Source organism: Amblyraja radiata, chromosome 27 (assembly GCF_010909765.2).
Source record: "Amblyraja radiata isolate CabotCenter1 chromosome 27, sAmbRad1.1.pri, whole genome shotgun sequence".
NCBI lineage: Eukaryota > Metazoa > Chordata > Chondrichthyes > Rajiformes > Rajidae > Amblyraja > Amblyraja radiata.
In genome coordinates, this window is record NC_045982.1 from 13293221 (window position 1) to 13312137 (window position 18917).

At 41.3% G+C, this 18917-nt stretch overlaps 1 protein-coding gene across 3 annotated transcripts in view; it reads left to right on the top strand.

Annotated features, from left to right (window-relative positions):
* The window catches only part of runx3 (RUNX family transcription factor 3), a 170111-nt gene extending 168349 nt beyond the window's left edge, over positions 1-1762 (top strand). For all 3 annotated transcript variants that reach the window (XM_033045166.1, XM_033045164.1, XM_033045165.1), the window contains one exon: positions 760-1762. In XM_033045166.1, the coding sequence (XP_032901057.1) occupies positions 760-1283 (524 nt within the window). In that variant the 3' untranslated portion in view covers positions 1284-1762. The remainder of the gene's footprint in view (positions 1-759) is intronic.
* Positions 1763-18917: the final 17155 nt, after the last annotated feature.

Consider the following 18917-nt stretch of genomic DNA (forward strand, 5'->3'; position numbering starts at 1 on the left):
GTTATAGAACCTGACACAACTATCTCTTCAGGCAGTTCGTTCCAAATACCTCCACCCTCTGAGTGAAAAGGTTACCTCTCACATTTCCATTAAACCTTTCATCTCTCATCTTAAACCTATATTCTCTGGTTCTTGATTCCTTATCCTGGGTAAATAACTCTGTGCATTCACCCTATCTATACTCTTCATTATTTCATACACCTCTATAAGATCACCCATCAGTCTCCTGTGGTCCAAGGAATGAAATTCTAGCCTGCCCAACCCTTCACCAAAGCTCAGGCCCTTGTGTCCTGACAGCATCCTCGTAAAAGTGAGTGGTACATTGACTAAGGGACAGTGGGCGGAACGTACTCTAATTAATCGCACAATGGGACCTTTTCAGTGGAGGAGGCTCAATTTAAGTGTAAATCAATATAATATACAGCTTCTCTAAACTAATCATGAAGAACCTCTGACTTAATTTTGAAGTGTCGAACAACATCCCATCAAATGTTAACTTTGGTCAGACACAAAATGCTGGAGTAACTCAGCGGGACAGGCAGTATCTCTGGGGAGAAGGAATGTTCGACGTGTCGGGTCGAGACCCTTCTTCTAACTGAGGAGGATTCGACCTGAAACGTCACTCATTCGTTCTCTCCAGAGATGCTGCCTGCCCCGCTGAGTTACTCCAGCATTTTGTGTCTGTCGTTGGCGTAAACCAGCATCTGCAGTTCCTTCCTACACAAATGTTTAAAATCTTTCCTTTGTTTTTCTCCACAGGCTCCTCGGACATCAGCCCATTCTCGGATCCTCGCCAGTTTGAGCGCCAGTTCCCTGGACTGTCTTCACTTACAGACTCCCGCTTCTCAGATCCCCGCATGCACTATCCCGGTGCTATGTCCGCAGCTGCCTTCACCTACTCCGCCGCTCCGTCCACCGCGGGCATTGGTGGCATCAGCATGACAGGCATGGCAGCCACAGCTCGCTACCATACCTACTTGCCGCCACCTTATCCTGGATCAGCCCAGAACCAAAGTGGACCTTTCCAGACCAGCGCCTCACCGTATCATCTTTACTATGGCACCTCTGCTGGATCGTACCAATTCTCCATGGTTGCTGGAGGAGAACGCTCACCTACCAGAATGTTGCCTTCCTGCACCAGTGTATCTACTGGAAGCTCACTCATGAATCCCAATTTGGCTCATCAGAATGATGTTGTGGATGCTGACGGCAGTCAAAGCAATTCTCCAACAGCAATGACAACCACGGGACGGATGGATGAGTCAGTCTGGAGGCCTTACTAGACAACCAAAGATGTACAAGCAGCAGTAATTGTTCAAACCAATCCATGATATCTTTCCTCTATGCACTATAAAGAATTATAGCTGTAATAGAGGGAATAGTGGAATGAAAATATCCAAAAATGTCCATGTTTCAAGTATGACTTTTGGCTAAAGGCACCTATTGTATATACCTTCACTTAAGAGATGAGCCATCGTGGAAAATAATCGGCCCACCTTGCAATGGTCAAATGGCCATCAGGACAGAATGACTTCCAACCAAAGATGACTATCATAACATTTCACAAGGAACAGGCAGGTTGGCATAGGTTGGATAGAATTAATGTTTTGGCCTTTTACAACAATCATTTATTGGTCGTTTGTGGTTATGTAGCTGGCAATGGCCGTATGGATACTGGATTATTTTCTGCTGTGGTGTGACCATAGTATTTCCGCACTTCTGTTTTTAAAAAAAAACTTTATCAAAGGGACAATAGATGGAGAGAATCAGTGAACAGAGGTACAAGGATTAGAAAATCTCATAGTCTGCACATTATTAGTCTATTTAATCAGGGGTTCAAGCAAGCCATGTTAAATTTGTTATAAAGACCTATAACAGAAAATAAGGGCCACAAGACATTATCTAATGACTGTTGAAATAACCATAGAAAGTTATGTTTGAAAGTTATATTCTCCTTTGTTTACAAACGAGATGGTGGTGCAAAAGCCAACTGAATTATCAAAGCATTAGATATTCCCATTCTGAGATCATCCAGGATGTCTGCCGTCTTGCCACAGTTCACAAGGACCAAATCAATGTCTTAGAGACCTACTTCAGGGCACACTTGGAAAGGTTCCTGATCTCCTAGATTTTTTGCTCTATGAGTACACAATATAATTTAGAATAATAATTTGGCATACTTAATTTTGCTTCCCCGTTGTGTGGGGCTGCAGCTGTGACCAAACTCCCTAGTGCCAAGCCACATAAGTTGATTTTGGACACTGTCTACTTATCTGAAATACTGCACAATATACTTGCAGAAGAAAGTTATTTTTGTGTTAGTTGATCTCCACCAATGAGCTGCAAATGTCTTGATGTCCCGACTACATCTATAAAAAAAACCTGAACATGTCTTCATGTTTACCAGTGAATCGACACAAACTAGGTAGTTGGCCAGATGAATCAGATTACCATTATTTAGATCACTGTGGACTGTAACATAAAATGCACTGACACAGTGCCACTGATCAGCCAGTGAAATTCTATAGATGCTTGGTGGATATGTGATAAGTATGTGTTCTTATGGATATAGCTGGATGACAATTCAATGGCACATTAGTAGAGATTGCCTCTGTCCTTGCTATATGAGCCTTGCATGGCTGATATGCATGTGTAGTATTTATTCTGAAAACAATGTTCTATTGAAGCTTTTTCTTGGTCTTCTTTACTTTACATTTAATAGCCAGTGAGTTGCTGCACCTAGCTAAATTAAAACATAAATTGACCAAAACGCTACTACTTTTTCAAATAATGGCATAGCTTTGTGGCGATTTTTTTTTGGATTGTTTACATAAAAGTGTGGGATGATGAATTACTATTCGCTTAAGTAACAGCAATACCTCCGATTACAATGATTGGAAAAATAAAGTTACATTGCTGTCTCGGTTATCAAAATTACCCATATTGAGCAGACAGGTAAATGACCAATGCATAGATTTCTTGAAAGGTATCTTTAGATTTTCTCTTATCATTGTTTGTTTAATTCTTGTTGCGATCTGCAAAGTTCCACGTTCCAAAGGGTATTCCACCGTATTCATTTTGCACTCAGTTTATAATTTGGTAACAAGACCAAGTCCCTCACGAGTTAGTGTTCCTCTTCCAGCAGCTTTCCCACACCCCAAGAAGAAATGTTCTGGTTCCTTCATCCTCAGGAGTATTTTTGTTTCAGAACTATGAAGTGGTGTTAATATTTCTATTTGTGAAAACAGGGTTGCGGGGGGGTGGGGGGGGGGTGTTAAATTATTAACCTGATGTACAGTGGCTACCCAAATCTCCCCTGCAAAACACTCATGCCTATATTGGTTAATTGGAAATTAGTTGTTACTAACCAGTGACAATTTACAAAATGTAATTATTATAACTTTGGTGAAGCCCAAGTTCCTTTGCATTAATAGGTTACCTGGAGGTCTGTTCTACCAGGGAATATACGAATAATTCATTCGTAATATTGGAAGCTCTTTTATTTTGACCAGTCGCAGTTGGGAAATTAAAATTTAACAAAATCACATGTAGTATCTTGATTCCAACTTTATGATCGTTTTGATTCGCAGTGAGGTTGTAAACTATGATTTAAATTTTCTTTATTGATATCCAACTTAAAATCCAAGTTGATGAAGTAAATATTTCTCTATCTACGTGAACAGTTGCCAAGGTTAATTATAATTCAGCAAAACTATTTTCAATCTGATCACAATTTCTTATAAAGAGATCATTTAAAGAAAATTCCTTGGAGAGGTTGGATTTAACGTTACCAAGTATAAAACACACGAGTGTTATAATGGTATTATTTCCCAGGGCAGTCAAAGGTGATGTCTCAACAACTCAGTAAGATATAGTTCACTCTGAGCATTCAGGTAGGACACAGATACCACTACAAAGTCTTTCTGCATACTACGGATGCTGCTGCTTTATGTCAAAACAGCCTAGGCTGGGATACTTGGTCAAATTTCAAGACAGAGGAAGGTGGTCACTTAAGTGTCCTCACTTGAGTGCACAGTACTAAAGTATCCCATTGTTCCACAGGTACGGGTCGAGACTATGATTATGTTTTTTGCAAGGTACATTTCAATCATATGAATACTATTCTGACATCCAAGACATTTTAATTAAATTGTTCACGCACAGATTCTATTTGGTTGACATAAAGCAATGCGTTTAGCCAATGCGTATTACACACCTTTGGTATTAATATATTTATTTTCCAAAAGAAATGCAAAAGATAATCCTGTTGATTGCAGTCTTTTAGCTTCACTATAGCCTTAGAAGGCCTGTGTCTTTAAAAAATGTCAGCTTCACTTCTTTCCAGCTTATCTCTTCTGAGCGTTAAATCTCCTTTGTAATTTATTTATTAAGAGTGGGAGCTGGAAGCTGTTCACATACAGACGTTTATATTTCTGTACAAATGTATCTGGATTAAGCAGTTGCACTTATACAAGGGTGTCGGGTTACACGCTTTTTAAGTTTGTTTCCGTGCAAAATTCCATCCTATTTAATAATTGAATATATTTGTTGTTTTTTTCAAAATATTAATTATCTGCCAAGCTGGGCTTTTTTAAAGATTGGAATATTATTTCTTTTTCTTATTTGAGAGAGATGACAGTTCTATTTGTAAGCTGTGAGTTTGGGCTGCTGGCAGCATCCTGGAAAGCAAAATACAACCACAATTTGTTCTGATGCATCAGTAGTATAAGCTTCATCTTCACCAGGGTTTTTCCCATTTACCACAACACAGCAAGTCACACTGGGGACACGGGGCAGGAAATCTCTTATTTGTTCCACAGCCAACAAACGACTGAGCCAAAATGAAACCTGGTAGCCAAAGACATGGCAGTGTAACAATCAGAAGCATATATAAAGCAATGGACATTCCTGGCCATTTTCTGTTATCTGTACTTGGTGACCAGTACTTACAGTAAAGGTTGCTATTAGCTGCATGGCCACAATTCTTTGCCCTCTTTGCACCACTGTGATTGAACGTCTAATTTAACCGGCCACAATTATGCAGAATTATTTGGACTAGAAGCCACAAGACAGGGGTTCAGTTGACTCCAAAGGTCTTTCGTACTTGACACTTGTGCTGACCAATACGGTCTCAAAGGGAGGGGGGGGGAGGGGGGGGTGGGATTGGGATGAGGTTAATGTTTTCTTTAGTTGCTGAGTTCCACTTGAACAAGATGGACAATCTCATAAGACCCAGCACCAAAACTAAGTCAGTAAAGGAGCACAATTCTATATACAATGGAAAATGTCATGCACATGCCCATTTCTAGACCCCCCCCCCCCCCCCATCTGAGTTTATATTTGTTTTTTTGATACCCTGAATATTTGCTTAGAACTCACTATTATCTTGAGCCAAAAGAAGAGGTTTCACCCAAAAACACCTATATCGGGTTTGTTTCTGAGGTTTCCATGACCAGCCCTACTGGATATCAGATCATTGCATTTATTGGTATCTTGTTTTCTAGGGGAGGAGAAGTAACAAAGTGTAATTCTGAGATTTCTTTTCCCCTAAGAAATCTTTATTTCTTGCCTATGCTTTCATGCTGAAGATAACAGCCTAAAAGATTAAAAGTAATTGAGGAAGATTCCATTTTGTAAGATAAAAAATTTTCATGCATAAATGTACATGATATAAACATAGTAAAATAATGAATGCTTGCCATATATTTACCGTATGCATCTAAACTACTGCCTAATTTGTTTTAAAATATACTTTCCCAAGCCATTTCTGTCACTGCTGTACGCTTTGGCTGTATCAAATAGTTGCTTCTAACATTAACAAAATAAAAATAATTCTGCCTTTAAAGCCATGTTTGATGGTTTGACATTGTAAAATAACAGTAATATTGTTGAAATGGAATTACTGTACTTCAAACTCCTGTACAACATAGATTATATTCTATTGTCAAGATGTTTTTCATTTTGTCCTCGAGTAATCACTGGAGTTAAGTCTTGTGCTTCAATAAAAAATTGCCTTTTTCTGATGTAACATTGCCAGTGCAAGTGTTTGTATTTACAACGTTATCCTTTACTAGTTTGTGTGATTTCCTTTATTTTTTTTCCTGGAGTTGCCTTTTCTAAAATAATTTTTTTTTTTTTTTAATTTATTGAATGCCAGTGGCACTGGTAAGCCCTGAACTTATTACCCATCCTTAGTTGCCCCATGAACTGAAGACTAAACGCAAATTGGAGGAACAGCATCTCATATTTCGCTTGGGCAGCCTTCAGCCCAGTAGTATGAATATTGACTTATCTAACTTCAGGTAGCCCCAGCATTCCCCGTCTCTCTATCCCTCCCCCACCCAAGTCATACTAGCTTCTAATTTTCACCCAACAAACAGCTAACATCTGTTTTCTTTATCATCGTTCCTTTTTTGCATATCTTTCATTCATTGTTCTTTATCTCTCCACATCATCGTCTACATCTCTTGTTTCCCTAATCCCTAACCAGGCTGAAGAATGGTTTCGTCCTGAAACGTCACCCATTCCTTCCCTCCAGAGATGCTGCCTGTCCCGCTGAGTTACTCCAGCTTTTTGCGTCTATCTTCAACCTTGATGGGCATTTCAGAGAGAAATTACTGTTAACTGTCCGAAAGGTGCCCTTAAACACATACAAAATTAACGTGCTTTATTTGTCATTTATGCAACTGCAGAATTAAACTTTGAAATAGAAAAATTTGGACATATTACACACAAACAATTTTGGCGACATTATTCAAAGTCCAAAGCCCTTTGGTCCACCTGCGCGGTGGAGGTACAGGAGTAGTTCCTGCAAACTAACGTCCCGCTTGCAATATAATTCAGAAGCAAGCGACAACATGCTATTGCCGTCATGTTTAGCATCACCAATGGGGATAGTTCTAGATGTCCCATTACAGGATGTAGAGGATTTGGAGAGGGTGACGAAGGCATTTACCAAAATGCTGCCTTTGGTATTAACAACAAGGAAGGTTGGACAAACCTGGATTGTGTTCTCTGGTGCACCAGGGAATCAGGGAAAAACTGATAGCAGGATATAAAATTCTGAGAGGCATAAATAGGGTAGACAGTCAGAAACATTTTCCCAGGATGGAAATAGCAAAGACTAGAGGGCATAGCTTTAAGGAGATGTGCTGGGCAAGTTTATTTTTCCACAGAGGATGGTGGGTGCCTGGCACACGCTGGAACAGAATGCAGATATGAAGCAGCAGTTAAGAAGCTTTTAGATAGGCACATGGATATACAGAGAATGGAAGGATATGGATCATGTGCAGGCAGATGAGAGTAGTTTATTCAGACATTGTGAGCTGAAGAGCCTCATGGTTGTCCAGGAAACACCTGACTGGATAAGGATGGCAATTTCTTCACCTAAAGAGCATTAGTGAGACTAATCTAATAATTTCATAGTTACCAGCAATGATCCACATTTATTCAATTAACCATGTAGATTCCATAAATGATGCAGTCAGAGCTGAATTCCTGCCTCATTTTTCAAGTCCCAGTATCGCCATTAGTGTAACCACAATACTACCTTTGCTTAAAATTGCGCAAACTCTGTTATGACTATGATGTCTTGAATAACACCTCCCAATGAATCCGGCAAATGTTCTCGCTACAAACTATGTCATTGACACTTTGGCCAGAGATTAGTTCTCTGTCAGATGGCTGTGGAAACCAGTTTTGATTCATGCCTTTCACATCTCGAGGAACACTTTATCTTAAATATATTTACTGTTGATTAGCAACCCGCTAGATGATCTGGTCATAAACTTTATGTTCATTAGTGATAGGAGCAGAATGCGGTTATTCGGCCCATCAAGTCTACGCCATTCAATCATGGCTGATCTATCCTTCCCTCTTAAACCCATTCTCCTGCCCATAACCCCCAACACCTGTTCTAATCAAGAATCTATCTACCTCTGTCTTAGAAATATCAATTGACTTGGCCTCCGCAGCCTTCTATGCAATGAATTTCACAGATTCACCACCCATTTACTCAATCAGAGATTTTGAGCCCAGAATGAGATTCCAAACTTTGTTGGGTTTTTGGGAGATTATTACCATAATGAACTCTCCTGAAGTTTGGCACTTCAAAGAGCAAATAATATTTCATACCAATTTCAAACTAATTGTTAAATTTTCAAAAGTATGTTCAAATCTTTCAAGACTTTAAAACAAACTTAAGATGACAATAGTTTTGTGTTTCAATAAAAATTGTCTTTATTCGTATGTAATAGTGCCAGTGCAACTGTTTGTACTTACACCTTTATCAAGAATGAAGCAAAGTTTGAATAATCAAAATTCAAACTTCAAATTAAGCATGAATTATAAAAGGAAAAAAAACTTCCAAAGAAATTGCATATACCCTCATGAGATAGCTATAAATATATACACAAGGCTTCACTCTACTTCATTTTATGTGATTACCAGTGAATTTAAACAAAGTTTTTCTTTAATTACCAAGTGTGACTATACCACTCTATAATCCACTTACTTTTGTTACTGCTTAAAAGATGGCATGTTGAAGAAGCTGCAAAAAATGCTGTCCACTGTACCCACTTAAAGTTTTGTACGTCACAAAATTCACAGTCCAAAGACAAATCCATTATTATTTTTGCACTTGAAATACAAATTTTAGCCAAATCTGGAATATTGCAAGGGAAAACACTTCCCATGACACCAAATTCATATTTTGTTAATTAAGTAAGCAGTTAAAAGTGCCAAAGAACAATATTCATATATTAACTCAATGTAATTTGTGTTTATGCAACAAGATAAAGGTGAAACCACTAATTGCAGCAAGCGTTATACAAATTGAAACATTGAGCAGAAGGTAAAGTTCAGCTATTTAATGTTCTATCCCTTATTATTGGAACATACGATAAGGGACTTTTGGCAACCTGAGCCTTTTCTGCCATTTGGCAAGATCATGGATAATCTTGTATCTAAAAAAACAATTTTCCTACATTATTGGATTCATTAAATATCCAGATATCTGCAAATTCAGAGCTCAATATGAATGTTCTATCTTTTGGTAACTCACTTGATCTCTTATCCCCTGGTTTAGAATTGTCCTTTTCTACATGTCATGACATTCATTTGTTATTTGTGTAGACTGGCCTTCTGGGCATGTCACACAGCATTGTCATTTGCAATGCACTACACAGGCATAAACTGATCTTGAATGAGGAGTAATTCGGTAGACCTGGCTTGTGTTTTGTGGAGTTACGATAATTGAAAGAATCTCATTGAAATGTGCAAATTTATTTTAGAATACAATAGGATGGATGCAGGGAGATGGTTCTGCTGGCTATTCACTCCTGCATGTCAAGATAATGGAAATTGGAGATAGGAAGAACTACAGGTTTACCAGAAAAGAGACAAAGAGACACTCTGCAGGTCGGGCAGCATCTCTGGAGAACATGGATAGGTGACGTTTTACATCAGGACCCTTCTCCAGATATTGAGTCTTCTTTGTAAACCAGTATCTGTCATTCCTTTTGCCTTATTTTCAATGTGTTTCATTATTACAGCCTTCATTGTAGATTCCACCATTTTAATTACTGCTGACACTAGGTCATCATATATGCACAAGAACATTGGAGAAGAGTAAGGGTTAGTACAAAGAAAACTTGGTAGCTTAGTTGCTTGACAAACCTCATGAGGACATCTAAAACCTATTTAGCTTGACAAACCTTATGACATCAGTCAATTTAGACTGGATGCATTGAGTGCCACGCAGCCCCATGTTTTCTACATATTGCCTGTTCAAGAACATAGAACTTGAGGGCCACATGTCCACAACAGCCTGTGGACCGAATGGCCTACTCCTGCACCTATTTTCTATGTTTCTATGAATGTTAAATTAGCCCACTGGCAAACAAAAAAAAACTTACAGCAACAATGGAATGAGCTCAGAGCAGTCAATACTAACATCTAGTTATTAAACCTCTGGCTTGGTTTAACTTTAACAAGCCCTAATAAAGCTTTACTCAACAATAAAGTGAAGTTGAAACAGAAGATGGCTGTGCATTAAAATTAGAACCAAAAACTACATTGTGTACCGTCTCGGAGTTTGAAAGATTACTCTGATTACACTGGACCAGGGTTGCCGAGTTAAAAACAAGACATTAAGTTGCCAGAAATCTGACGCAGTTCAGGCAGCACCTGAAAGTGAAATGGACACAAGAGTTTTGAAAAGTCTCTCATTTAATTGGCCAAGTACTAAATGCTTCAAGTGTGCCCATACTTCAGTAAGCAGCAACACAGCTCCGGAGTAACTCAACGGGCAGCATCTCCACCTTCTCCACAGATGCTGCCTGACCCGCTGAGTTACTCCAGCACTTTGTGTCGGTTTTCATATACCAGCATCTGCAGTTCCTTGCGTTTCCAGTGAACAGCAGTTAGCCAAGCTGTAGTAGGCCCTGAAAAAACGCATCTAGGACATTGTGAGGAATATAAGTCTCCATTTTCTAGCTTTCAAAAACCTTTCAATTCAACGATCTCTCTTAGACCTCAATATCGATAATTCCGAAATGTGAGAGGAAACTTTCGTTTTCATTTTCCGGTTCGCACTTATTCACAGCTGTTCAAAGGGCTCTGGGCTACATTGTGTGGGATTCCAGCCACAGTAAGGCATAAACTGATGTATATTCACATGTCGGCAGCTGCATTAAGTTGGTGCCCACATTTTGTCGTAACACTCCCCCACTCTTGTGTGTCTTACTTCCAGTAGGTGTCAAAGTTGCCTTTTTTCCTCCTGATGGTATAACATGGTTATCTATGGCAGATTATACAATGGGCAACCCTAGAAGTGGTACTGCATCCCCCATTATCTCACAGACCATTGCTCGGTATACAAGCATGATAAAGAACTTTAAGACAGCCTCAAAGCACTATTAGACAAGTAAATATATTAATATTAATATAAAATAAAATGAAAGCTTGCCCTTCTAACTTCCTACGTCAATTGACAGATTTAATATATCACTAAGATGGCACGTTGGCACAGCTGGTAGAGCTGCTGCCTCACAGGGCCAGAGACTTGCGTTCGATCCTAAGCCCAGGTGATGACCATGTGGAATTTCCATGTTCTCCCCGCAACCATGTGGGTTTCCTCACACTACTACATTTTCCTCCAATACCCCAAAGTCCTGCAGGTGTGTTGGGCTGCTTAAAATTGCCACTAATGTGTAGGGAGTGGATGTGAAAGTGAGATAACATAGAACTCGGACTCGGGGGCTTGAGCTAGGACTCGGGTCCCTGAGCAATCGGGAGGAGGTTGAGCAAACTAGAACCTTATCCCTTGGATCGTAGGAGGCTGAGAGGGTGATCTTATAGAGTCAAGTCAAGAGTCAAGAGAGTTTATTGTCATATGTCCCAGATAGGACAATGAAATTCTTACTTTGCATCGCACAACGGAATATAATAGGCACGAATACAGAACATATCATATCAGTTTGTCCATACACCATTATATAAATATATACACACATCAATAAATAAGCAGATAAAGTGCAAATAAACAGATGATGGTCTATTAGTGTTCAGAGATGTGTTTCAGTTGAGTTTAATAACCTGATGGCTGTGGGGAAGTAGCTATTTCTGAACCTGGACGTTGCTGTCATCAGGCTCCTGTACCTTCTACCTGAAGGTAGCGGGGAGATGAGTGTGTGGCCAGGATGGTGTGGGTCCTTGATGATGCTGCCAGCCTTTTTGAGGCAGCGACTGCGATAGATCCCCTCGATGGTAGGGAGGTCAGAGCCGATGATGGACTGGGCAGTGTTTACTACTTTTAGTAGTCTTTTCCGCTCCTGGGCGGTCAAGTTGCCGAACCAAGCCACGATGCAATCGGTCAGCATGCTCTCTATTGTGTACCGGTAGAAATTAGAGAGAGTCCTCCTTGACATACCGACTCTCCGTAATCTTCTCAGGAAGTAGAGTCGCTGATGTGCTTTCTTAATAATTGCATCAGTGTTCTCGGACCAGGAGAGATCTTCAGAAATATGCAAGCCCAGGAAATTGAAGCTCTTGTAAGATCATGAGAAGAATGGACAGGGTAAATGCACAGGGTCTTTTACTGGTATATACGTAGGTATATGGAACGAGCTGCCGGAGGAGGACGTTAAGGCAGGTATAATGACAACATTTAAGAAACATTTACACAGGTACCTGGATAGGATAGGTTTAGAGCGATATGGGCCAAACACAGACTAGTGTAGATGGGGCATGTTGGTCGGCGTGGGCAAGTTGGGCTGAAGAGCCAGTTTTCATGCTGTATGACTATATAACTAATGTGGATGGGTGTTTGATCGCCAATGTGGATGTGGTTGACGGCACCCGGGAAAGGCTGGGTTAGCACCCCAGTCTGTGTCTTTCGTGAGAAAGTCACCCAATAAAGCTACGGAAAGGCCTAATGAAAGACCATGGCCTAAAAATCCATCAGGCGAGAATGAAATGCTCGGAGAAGGAGAAAGAGGTGCAGCGCACAGCACAGGCCTTGAACCTGGTGGAGACGCAGGAGGAGCCCGGCCAGGACTCACCCCACAGAGCCCAGTCCCACCACACACTAGGGTCCCCCAATCCCTGCAGAGTAGTTATTAAGATGGCTGATACGTGGGCGATAGCTGCTGGCATGCATGTCGGGGCCTGATCAACCCCGACTGGGTCACCTGGGTGAGGGCGTCTAATGTTGTGAGACCCGAAACACCCGATGACCCAGATCACACCACTGAGGATCAGGCATGTGCCGTGAGTAATTACTCAAGGTAGGCAGTCAGTCTGTTTAAAAAAAAATCTTAAACCACGCATGCGCAGATTGTTCTCTCCGTAAAATTAAAAAATAAAAGTAACAATTCAATTTGGCCAAGGTTTCTAAATCTCCTTAATTTTTAATTGCTGAATGGGTGGGGAATGGAGGATGACGGCAGGTGGAGAGATGGTGGGAAAAACGGGACAAGTTGAATCAGTTGTCATCATTTTGAATGACAATACTAATTCAAGAGACCAATTGGAGGGAGAGTTCCTTTCACAGCGTGTGGAGTCTGTGCCAGGGGTTAAAGATGCGGGGAAGGCAGAAGTGTTGAGAAGGAGGGGGTCGGAGATCATAGAAACATAGAAATATAGAAAATAGGTGCAGGAGTAGGCCATTTGGCCCTTCGAGCCTGCACCGCCATTCAATATGATCATGGCTGATCATCCAACTCAGTATCCTGTACCTGCCTTCTCTCCATACCCCCTGATCCCTTTAGCCACAAGGGCCACATCTAACTCCCTCTTAAATATAGCCAATGAACTGGCCTCAACTACCTTCTGTGGCAGAGAATTCCAGAGATTCACCACTCTCTGTGTGAAAAATGTTTTCCTCATCTCGGTCCTAAAGGATTTCCCCCTTATCCTTAAACTGTGACCCCTTGTTCTGGACTTCCCCAACATCGGGAACAATCTTCCTGCATCTAGCCTGTCCAACCCCTAAGAATTTTGTAAGTTTCTATAAGATCCCCCCCTCAATCTTCTAAATTCTAGCGAGTACAAACCGAGTCTATCCAGCCTTTCTTCATATGAAAGTCCTGACATCCCAGGAATCAGTCTGGTGAACCTTCTCTGTACTCCCTCTATGGCAAGAATGTCCTTCCTCAGATTAGGAGACCAAAACTGTACGCAATACTCCAGGTGTGGTCTCACCAAGACCCTGTACAACTGCAGTAGAACCTCCCTGCTCCTATACTCAAATCCTTTTGCTATGAATGCCAACATACCATTCGCTTTCTTCACTGCCTGCTGCACCTGCATGCGTACTTTCAATGACTGGTGTACCATGACACCCGTTGCATCTCCTCTTTTCCTACTTTGCGGGAAGCGGCTGACATGAGTGAGGCCAGCGAGCGGCAGGAGAGATGTTTTCAGACGGAAAGCACTGACAGAGGTGTGCGCGGACCCCGGCAGCCACTCGCAGCCACCCGAGCTAATTCACTCCCCGGCCACAATGCAGTGGCTCCGTGATCGGATCGTCGCAAGTGGGTTACTGGCCCCGATCCCCTCCTTCACAACGCTCCTGCCCTCCCCACAACTTTACCCTGGGCCAGACTCCTCAAACGCTGTGAAAGGAGCTCTCCCCCAACCCCGGGAAATACGGTATTTAAAAACATATAGCAACAAGAAATGTACTTACCACATTATTGGTACACAAACTCCATTCTTCTCTCTTTGTTTCCTAAGTTACTCTTAAAATAACGACAATCCATATTTGAAAAACCTGCCAAGAAACTTGTGCTGCGTATGCGCGGTAGGCTGCTGCGCATGCGCAGTACTGCAAAGGCAGAATTTCAGCTGCCTTCAGCCCCGCTTGTCATTGAAGGCTTGAAGCAGCGCTGACGGCACGTGGGCTGCACAAACCTTCACGTGTTGCAAGTGGTGCGGTTGAAAGGCACGGAGAATTATGCCTACCTAAGAGATCGATCTCTCAGATAGGCATAATTCTCCCATGCCTTTACTATTTATATTTAGTAATTACCATGTTATAATTTTAGTCAGGGTAGGCAGTGCCTACCTTGCCCACCCTGATGGCACGTGCCTGCTGAGGATGTGTCCCAGCGCAACTAGAAGATGTATATTTTTCACACCGGTGGGCCGAAGGGCCCGTTTCCAAGTTGTATCTCTAAACTAAATACAATTACCTGGAATTATGCCGACTCATATCCACAACCATGTTGATTTCAGCCACCCATTTACATACATTCAATTCAAATTTAATTTTAAAAAGTCAAATTAATTTGTTCTTTGTGGAATTTGAATTCATGTCCCAGACAATGTGGATCAGGGCTACATGTCCTACTTTCGTGACTTGGCTTCCATGAGAAGAATCAGCACTGGGTGAAACCAGTCTGAGAGGCCACATTTGACTTCAATCTACTCATCACCAGCAAACAATGTCCTGACAGTCTGGATGCAAATTTTAATCATCTTTACAGGAGCTTAGTTCTTAAAATTGGTTTACATTGGAGAATAATAAATGTTCAACACCAAGATGAACCAAGCCCTAACGACTAAAACAGTCATTTCCCAAGTCTATCAAATTTCTGTATTGACAGATGGGGAAAAAAAACTGAACTAATAATTAGGAGCATTTAATTTCTGCTGACGCTAGTAATATAAGAATTTAATGTTCCAGGCCTGTGTCCTCATTTCCCTTCCTAATAACTTTTATTTTGGCAAGTTATCGTTATATCAAATCACACTGGGAAGGCTTGCTTGACGACATGATGCATCAGGAAAAGACTTGTGTGCAAGGTTTAGTTTCTTTCATGCCTCTTTGGGATAACACTATGCAAAGGGCAGATACTGCATTTCCCAGAAAAAGATACAAATGTTGGAAGTAACACAATGGATTAGGCATCAGTCCTGGAGAAAATGGATAGGTGACATTTCGGGTCAGGATCCTTCTTCTGGCTTGGGTCTGAAGAAAGGTCCTGAGCTGAAACATCACCCATCTTTTTTTTTTCTCGAGAAATGCTGGCAGACACCCTGAGTTACTCCAGCATTTTGAGTCTTTGGAATCAACAAGCATCTGCAGCTCATTATTATTACAGGTAGGTGAAAGAGATTCAGGGTATGCTTGGCTTGTAGCTCATCATTCGAGCCATGAATACTGCCACACATGTAGAATCAGGCCACAGGAAAGTGTGTGAATGCCTTTAGAAATTATCTAAATGAGTTAGATATATCTCTTGGGGCTAACGGAATCAAGGGATATGGGGAGAAAGCAAGAACGGGGTACTGATTTTGGATGATCAGCCATAATCATATTGAATAGCGGTGCTGGCTCGAAGGGCCGAATGGCCTACCTCCTGCAGCTAGTTTCTATGATGTGTCGATCAGTGTGGTGCTCACACCAGTCAGTGACAGCACACATGGATAATTGTATCTTATGGGCTGACTTTGGATCTCAAGACCTAACATTTGGGAGTGAGAGAGCAAAGGACATAGGTTTAGGGTAAGAGGGGAAAGATTTAATAGTAATCTGAGGGGCACCTTTTCCTCACAGAGGGTGGTGGGTAAATGGTATGTGCCAGAAGAGGTAGTTGAGGCAGAAACTATAATAACATTTGAAAGACGTTTGGACAGGTATATGGATAGGAAAGGTTTCAAGGGACATGGGCCAAATGCAGGCAGGTTGAACTAAAGCAAATAGGGCATTTTGGTCGGAATGGGCAAGATAGACCAACCGTCCTGTTTCCATGCTGTACCGCTCTGTCCCTTCTTTATCTGGTTGCAGGTATCACTTAACTGCCTGTATCTCTACACTTCACTCTCCCCTCCCTCACCTGGCTCCATCTGCCTGGTATCCGATTCCCAATATCCCCTACTAGCCCTGGACACACCCTTTCCTCTCACCACTGTACAACAACCATCTTCCCTCTCCACACAGTGTCCAGACGCAGGGTCACAACACAAAACTTCAACCATCCCTTTACCTCCACAGTTGCTGCCCGACCCACAGAGTTTTTCTAACAGTTTTTTTGCTCCACTTTCCAGCATCTGCAGTCTCTTGTGTCTCAATATTAACCAAAGAACTGATGAATGGGCTTTCGGACCCGAAACATTAACTGGTCTCTTTTTCCACATATGCTGCTTAATTGGCTGAGTTCTTCCAGCATTTCTGGGGTTTTTTTGTTTCAGATTCCAGCATCTGCAGTTTTATTTGTATTCTGCCTGCTAATTACAACTGGTAATGTGAGGGCACAGTGAAAACATCTGGGGCTTGCTGAAAGAAAAGGGGGAAGGGTGGAGTTACAGAGAAGACTTTATCTTAAAACAAAGGCTTCACCATAGTCTTATCCAGCAGTCAAGCCCATGTGTTAATCCTGTGATAGTCAATTTGTAGTGACGTCTTATTTAGCACTGTACAGCATGGGCATGTTTTACAGTGTAATGAAGACTTAATGAGTGTACTTTCCCTTGGAATGCAAAATTATTGTCTCAAAGTGGTGCTCAGAAGGAACATCAATACTGAAAATGGCACAACCTTGCACAGGGCTACTAATGTTCCATTTGATCTGACTAACAAGTACATTCAATGCAAAGATTGACCATTTAACCAGTGCCTATTTTGTATATGTTTTGCAGTAACTCAAACAATACTTCCAAAGAAATATCCTGAAATAGGTATTTTCCACTGCAGGGGGCATCTATCAAGGAGTGTCTACCTTCTATCAAGGAGGGTGGCTCCAGAGGTGATTAGTTAGCACCAATGGATGCATGCATGGGCAAGGTTTGGAGAGACATGGGGCAGCCACAGGCAAGTAGAATTAGTTCAGTGAGGCAACTTGTTTGGCATGGATGTGTTGGGACGAAGGACCCATTTTCCTGCTGAAAGCTCTATGGACGTTACTCGAAATGGTGGAATGGTGAAGAGTTCTTAATGACAGCAACTTCATCCCATGAAGTTCATAGGTTCATAAATCATAGGAGCAGAATTATGCCATTGAGCCCATTGAGTCTGCTTCTGCCATTCAATTACGACTCATCTATAGAAACAAAGAAACATAGAAAATAGATGCAGGAGTAGGCCATTCGGCCCTTTGATCAAGGAAGGCTATCTTTCTTTCTCAACCCCATTCTCCTGTGTTCTCCCCGTGACCTCTGACACCCTTACTAATCAAGAATCTGTCAACTTCCACCTTAATAACACCTAACGATTTGGCCTCCCTAGTCGTCTGTGGCAATGAATTTCATAGATTTACTACCCAAGTTTCTTCCTTGCTGAGCAATCCCAAAGGACACCTGTGCTGTAGATCAGTGGAGAAACATCTATCTGGAAGGTTGTTCCATGTACTCCTCCTCCAATACTTTATCTGGTACTGACCATGTCTATATCTGTCAATATGTGCTGTTCCATTTGTCCTGTCTATTTCTCCAATTGCTTCTTAAAGGCCTCTCTGTGATTTGCTTTGATTATGCTTTGTGATAGTAAATTCCTTTCCTGTCTACCAGGTACAGTGAAGGATTCTCTCTGAGACTGTCAACCATTTTGGCCATTTATTAAAATCTTTTTCACTCCATCCCGTCCAGGAACACACTAAAAGAGAACTCAACATCCCATGAAGCAAATGCTGGCAAGCTAACTTTGCATCAAAGGCAGCTGTTAATCTGATGATCGAGAGTATTGACCAAACACTTAAACCCAGAGGCCACAGTGAAGTAAAAGCAGGAGCTGACTGGTTCTCACACGAACACCAAAAATACCCAAGTAGCCAGAAAATTGTCTGCAGTCACATGATCACACACAACAAAGTCCTTTCATCAGTCAGAAAGAACATTTAAATATCAAATTCAAATGACTGCCCTTTTTTGTTACAGCAATAGGTTTTTGAATTCTTATTTGCAATAATTTTGTGCTATAGATTATGGTGCAGACAACAAAAATATCAACTAGCGTGTGTCTAGATTTTGGCAAAATAAACAATTCTTAGTGTTGCTTCTCAGAACAACTGCAGGCAAGAAACTGCAGGCACCAGAGGCTTTTAATTGTTCATTGGTTCTGTCTGATCACAGTAGACATTAAAAGCCCGAGAGTTATGCGGTCAGTGTTACAGGAGGCACATCTGTACAGTGTGGAAAATGACACGTTTCCAGAAAGTTTTCTACCCCCCTTAAAAAAACCCTCTCCTACTGGCAAAAGATAAAAGCATTAGGTCCAAATGCCAATTGAGACTGGCATTCAAATATAATTCCAGTTAGGCATCGTACATGTCTGCCCCTGCACTCAGCCATTTGATCTCAGTAGCTTGGGAGTAATGTCACAATCAGCCGTAACCGTAACATTACATTGTTGACGTTTATTCCAAGGTTTAGCCTGCATTTTATCTCGATTCTATTAGTTTCAGGAAAAGTATTGAAAT